The 6,600-nt window shown below is 45.5% G+C and overlaps 1 protein-coding gene across 2 annotated transcripts in view; it reads right to left on the bottom strand.

The window, feature by feature from the left end:
- Positions 1 to 5,978, bottom strand: part of Agps (alkylglycerone phosphate synthase) — a 101,158-nt gene extending 95,180 nt beyond the window's left edge. For both annotated transcript variants that reach the window (XM_005346605.2, XM_013345958.2), the window contains exon 1: positions 5,661 to 5,978. In XM_005346605.2, coding sequence (XP_005346662.1) covers positions 5,661 to 5,956 — 296 coding nt within the window. In that variant the 5' untranslated portion in view covers positions 5,957 to 5,978. The remainder of the gene's footprint in view (positions 1 to 5,660) is intronic.
- Between the last annotated feature and the right edge of the window lie 622 nt (positions 5,979 to 6,600).

Genomic DNA, 6,600 nt, shown 5'->3' with positions numbered 1-6,600 from the left:
CTCTTGTAGACCAGGCTGGTCTCGAACTCCCAGAGATCCGCCTGCCTCTGCCTCCCGAGTGCTGGGATTAAAGGCGTGCGCCACCACCGCCTGGCTGCCACATTTTTATTTCTGTTTGTGTCTTGTGTTATCACTCAGCTGATTCTGAACTCAGGTACTGGGAAAGACACGATGAACTATTACCCTGAGAATACAACAAACAGAGAGAAGAGGAGGAACAATCACTGTCCTCCAAAGGGTTGACTCTGCGAGATCCTCTGGGTTAGCTGAGGGTTGAAATTAACATACTAATCTCATAAGCAGCAGAAATCTCCTCAATAATGAGAAAATAAAGGAATAATATCTGTTTTTAAAGACATATAAAATATCTCGTGTTCCTGTAACAGCATTCCATTTCTCTGTAGCCTAAAAGTAGATCACTGAATTTCCTCACAGATACTCTTACTACGTGAACCTGGCGTAGATGGCTCTATGGTAACCTGTGGACAAGAGGAACGGTTGGAGAAGGTCTGCTTTAAGTCAATGTGCAAACCAGAGAGATTAAGACATCAAGGTTTCTTGCCCACAGCAGTTCAACCAGGCAGCAAGTCCCCCACAACCCCTTCTCTTTCCCTCTGACCTTGGTTCTCCCACGTCTCTCCCACGTCTCTCCTTGTTCTCTTACACTAACGCTGTCTTCTCCCACAAGGGGAACAACAAAGTTCACTCGCTAACTTGCAGGCAACCAGGCTACCCTTTTAAACCACAGTTTACATTTTCCTAAATTTTGAATTTCACTTAGATGGGATACTTCTAATTTATCACTAAGTACAACATAAACTAACACCTAAAGTACAGAAGCCAGTATTCAATTATTATCATCACAGTTTGAAGCTTAGCACACTAAGGAGAACAACCTGACAACTTTACCCCCGGGAATAAGTACCACGGTGTAGCAACAAGGAAACAGCACAGGGAAAGGAACATGGGTTGAGAGGAGGCCAGAGTTGAAAAACCATTTCATTCATTTCACAAATGCTTATCATTAATTAGTCAAATAAAATTAACTGAGCTTCTACTTCCTATAACCAACATAAAATACCTCCTGTTTCCCAAAGCTTTTAAATGAGGCAATGTGTATGTGCTTTAGAATGGTGCCTTGAAGTTAACTTACTCAAATTAAAATTCCTATTAACACCATCACTAGGATTCCCAGCTCACAACTCAGACCATGCTATTTCATGTGGTATAACTACCAAATTAAGCTTCACTTATTCCAAATAATGTTGTCTGATGTGGAATGCCCTTCTGTATATGAGCTGCTTTTCTTAGATAATAAATAAAGCTGTTTCGGCCAATGGCTTAGCAGAGTAAAGCCAGGCAGGAAATCTGGACAGAGATATAGAGACAGAGAGATATAAAGTCAGAGAGATGCCATGTAGCTGCCAAAGGAGAAGGATGCCAGAAACTTACTGGTAGGCCACAGCCTATATTAATAAAAATGTAAAAATGGCTTAATTTAAGATGTAAGAGGTAGCTAGAAATACATCTGAGCTATTGGCCAAACAGTGTTGTAATTAATATAGTTTCTGTGTGATTATTTGGGTCTGGGTGCAGTCTCTATCTACAAATGGAGCCCAACATATCCAAATAGCCTACAGTACAGAAATGACGCTGTGGGCTGCCTTCCTAAACATCATCTGCAAGAAGTTAACTCAGGCTCTGAAGAATTGCACCAAAGTTGTGATACATGTTAAATAATACCTCCAAGGTTGGTCTTCAGAACTGCTCACCGTTTTTCCTCCTAAGACAGCATTTCTCATTGTCCTAGAACGCAAAGGAGCTCAGGTCTGGCCGACAAGCTGCTGGGAGGCACCTGCTTCCGCCTCACTAGCAATGAAATTATACACACATCACAACATCTGACTTTTTTTACATGAACGCTATGGCTCAAACACATGTCCTCATGTTTGGGGGGTAAACATTTTACCAACTGAGCTACCTCCCCTACTCTTGCATATTACATTTTAAAGGACACATGTAGGTTGGGACTGTAGTTCAAGAATGGAGCCCTTGTCTTGCATGCAAGATGCCGTGTCCTCACTGCAACTCATTCTTAGTGCCAGCAATAATGACCAAATCTAATCTAATCAGTCACTGCCCAGCTTATCTTGCAGGTTCCTCCATTTATCAGCCCTCAGCTGTTTCTTTATTGTGTCTATTACCACCTCACATGCTATTATTACTTGTCCACTATCTCTACTCCAACTGGAACCTAAGTTTCATAAGGACACAGCTCTGTGTACTGCTGTATGCTACTGCCATGAATGAATGGCCCGATTATATATAAGCCAAAGCCTTCAGGGCCTGCCATCGCCTTTCTTTTTTCATTTTACTCCATCTGTACCAACATGAACTGTCACCTAAACACAACATGTACTTCCGCGGCCCTTGCTTTGCCATAACAAACTTTCCTCATCATCCAATCAAGCCACCAAAGTATCAACAATATTTTTCAAACCACCTTCAGGAAGAATCTAAGCCCAGAGCTTTCTCTTCTTTGTGCTACATCTATAACTCTGTCTACACTAGCGCTAATTACAATACTGAAACTTGTAATCTCTTCCTAGATTGCGAGTTCTTAAAGACCAGGGCTTTATCGCTAACCTAGCACAGCCATTGTTATAAAGCAATTTATCTGCAGATATCACTAAATTAACATATGCATGACTATTCTGCAAGAGGAATGAAAGCAGGAAGTATTAATAAGTCACTGCTCCATGAGATAAAACAGTGACAACCAACACCACCACCCAGGGTAAGGAAAGAGGAGTACTATGTAAATCACTGATGATTCCAAAACCACCCATCACATCTGTAATTGCATCTTGCTGGATATATATCTAGATTCCTCCTGCTCCAAAATTCGCCTTCCCCTTAGGCTCAGTTCTTGTTGCTGCAGATGTTGAAACTCAGCTAAGTAGCAGGAAGTGGAAAGAAGACCTGGGTTTCCCAACGAACAATAATCAAGTAGAATGATCACACTCCAAAGTTTCTGATGTTTTATCTAAGACATGATTTTTTGTTTCCCTTAATATAAGGTAATGTTGTGTTACGCACTCAGTCAAATACAAGCATTCTGATTAAACTTCAGAGTAGTTCTGCATGTACAGATGTTACCACTACCCAGCTAACCCTGAGCTCCCTCCCACAATCTACACCCTATGCCATAAATGGGCTACAGTTTTGCCTAGGCTACCAACAACTTCAGTCTCTGACAGCCGTACAAGGACTACACCCATCCAGAGCAGTTATCCTCAGCCTTAAGACATCTATCTTATCCATTACCTCAGAGCATTGATTGCTATTTCTTCTATAAATGCCTAAGACAAAGGCCACTAAATTCAGTCCTGAAGAAACCTGTCCTGCCTACTGAATAAGTATGTATATATATAAATGTTTTATCACACAAATGCATGCAAATGAGAAAATATCTATGCATATGAAGCCATTGGGGGAAAAAAATGAAGAATTTTAAACCCTGTAACTTCAGTGAAACCAGAAGTGACATATGACCCTCAATTTTACACTCCTACTACCAAATAACCAAATTCTAGAAAATGTACCTCCTCATCATTTTCAAATGGTTTTTCTTAGTTCAGAGTTCCAGCATTATTAAGGTACGAGATTCATAACCACTGTCTTCAGACACAAGGACAGCTACAGCTATTTGTTGAGAGCTTGTACAACACTAGCATAGGCTGTACACTAAACATTTCATAGTTTAGATGCATTTTTCTGTTTCCAAAGCAAAACACAAGGCAGGGATTGGTTCTTCCTGGTTTTTTAGTTTTTTTAAAAACATTTTGTAATGATTTATTTATTCTTTTTTTAATATTTATTTATTTATTTATGATTTATTTATTCTTATTTTATGTGCATTGATGTTTTGCCTGCACATATATGGCTGTGTGAGGATGTTAAATTCCTGGAGTTATAGACAGTTGTGAGCTGCCATGTGGAATTGAACCTGGACCATCTGGAAGAACAGACACTGTTCCTAACTGCTCAGCCATCTCTCCAGCTCCTTTGGTTTTATTTTCTGAGTCTGAGTCAGGGTCTCTTTTACTATGTAGATCAGGCTGGCCTCGAACTCAGAGGCACGAGCCTCTGCCTCCCAAATGCTGGAACTAAAAGTGTGCACCAACACCTCCAGGTAAGGAGACAGAAGCGCTGAGAGAGACTGTCAGTTTACAAGTAGAAAATGCCCTAATGAAATTCAAACCCAGGTCTGCTTCCAGTCATTATTATGCTGCCAAACAAACCTTCACTTCCACTCCAGGGTGCCCTTACTAAAAAGTAAACCTAATGCTTTGCTCCACATACCCTAAAACCAGTTTCCCCTCTCAAACCTTCGCCCCTTGTCCTTCTCACCCTTATGCCACATGAACCCCAGCAGTTCCAGAGTCTCGCCCTTTCCTGACCTGGACCATTCTGTTTACTTACTATGAACACTGTTCCTCCCCAGTGGGCTATTTTCAATACAAACTTCATGATTTACACAAAAGAACCGTAATTCAAGAAAGTCTTTATCCTAAGAATACACTCAAAACTGGGTTGAATGACCATGTTTCAATTACTAGCTAAATTTCTTATATATATTACTTTAGGGACTTACAGCGAACAGTGTATTTCAGAATCTCCACATTTCTAGTACAGTGTGTATGCAGTAAGGACTTACAAGGGGTGAATTAAAGAAGCTGTCGATTGGTTTTTTATGCCCAACCTGTAACACAGGCACCTGTACCTGCAGCGGACTTCTCTCTTTTTTTAATTTCTTCATCTGTAAAATGAGAGACTACAGCACCAACCTAATAGCTTAGGAAGAAGTAACAGATTTAGCGCCATCCCCAGTACTTTGAAAGTACCCATTAAAGTTAGCAAAATGGTCTTTCATTCTCCAAGTTCCTCCAAACAGATGATCTCGGAAAACACCATCTTGCAACATCTTCCATCCGAGACAAGAGATTTCTTCCAAAGGTCTTGGGATTTCATCAACATTGCTCAGCCAGACGCTTGTCTTTTAGCTTCTTACAGAGACCAGCAGGTAGACTTTCCAGCTCTTAAGTAACTAATGCTTGCAGTCTGCTGCACCTTACTCGCCAGTTTCCTCCCTGAAGTCACAACCCTTTCCCATAAGGAAGTGGTAGCCTCCCCCACAGAAACCACTCAGTGACCTTTCCCGGAGTATCAATGATCCTGACCCTACTTCATCCCGCTCCCAGGCTTTTGAAAATTAGCAAAAATCTATCTAATGCAAATCTAAACCTCCTCATCATAGATTAAGAAAGCCCCCGGTACCCGTTCAAAGATCTTCAATGACAGAGAATGAGTTTCTACCACCAAAAACCAAGAACAGAGATTCCTCTAAATTCTTCTCTATACGGGGTCATGAAACGCGTTACGGTCAAAGGGACCAATATCAGCCAACCCATGCCGCCCTCTCCAGACAGAGCCCCGCGTCTGGTGCACTCTCCGTCAGCGAGCTGATGTACGCGCAGGGACTGGGATGCCTTCCGCCCACCGTGTCAACTCCTTGCCCACTCCGGTGCCCTCCTCTCCCTCAGCCCAGGCCGCATGCGGCCTCCCGCCGCCAGCTCCTTACCCGGCCCGCTACTCACCGCTTCTTGGGGATGGTGCCCGACTCCGGAGCGGCGGGAGTGGCGGCGGGCGACGCCCCGGCCGCCGACGCGGCTCTCCTCGCTTTACACTCATTGGTACTCGGAGCCTCCTGGGGCCGGCCCAGCAGATGGCCCGACAGAACCCTCAGCCGCCGGCGCGCGCGGCCCGCGTCTGGGTCCCGCTCGCTCGAGCCCGCCTCGCCCGCCGCCTCCGCCATGGCTTCCGCCTTGTGCCGCCGCCCGAGGCCGCTGGGCGCGGGTGAAAGGTCACTCAGAGCGGCGCCCCGTGCGACCATTCGCTGCGGCGCATCCCGGCAGCCACCGCGGCGACTGGCGGCAGGGGCTTAGCGCCTGGAGCTTCACGGGCTCTGTCCCCGCCCACCGTCGCTTCGCCCCTCCCCTCCCCGCCTCGGCCACGCCCTCCGCCGGGTTCCTGCACGCCTCGGCTTGGCGCACCTGCCGGGGTGAGCGGGTTAGTTCCAGCGCACACAGGATTGGCCCAGAGGGGGCAGGAGGCGAGCCAAACCGCACGACACTCCCGCAGCCGACAAACCTGTGGGTGTGGCGTCCTGGAAGTAGCCCGAGCGCCTGGAGGGTTAGTTCCTGGGACTGATGCCAGGGCGCTTGAATAGTGGGCCACCGGTGGTGCTGCCTACCTGGCCATAGAGCCAGGCCTGCGTTTCCTGGTAGACCTCTCTTCTTGGCTTGGTAGGTCAAAACCGATCCTCTAACCTATAGAGCCAGTGTCTCGCGCAGTCTCATTTCCCATCACCTACTGAGTGATGAGCACTGTGCTCAGCGCTCGTGTGGAGGTCAGATGACAACTTCCAGTAGCCTCCCTCCACCATTCGAGCCCTGGACATCAAGCGTGGGTTGTCAAGGTTGGTGGCAAGTGCCTTTACCCACAGAACCATCTTGCCTACCCTGAGGTGTATTTTTA

The sequence above is a fragment of the Microtus ochrogaster genome, chromosome 4 (assembly GCF_000317375.1).
Source record: "Microtus ochrogaster isolate Prairie Vole_2 chromosome 4, MicOch1.0, whole genome shotgun sequence".
In the NCBI taxonomy this organism is placed as follows: Eukaryota; Metazoa; Chordata; class Mammalia; order Rodentia; family Cricetidae; genus Microtus; species Microtus ochrogaster.
The sequence above is the reverse complement of the archived record's forward strand: the minus strand, read 5'-3'. Positions and strand labels throughout refer to the sequence as shown.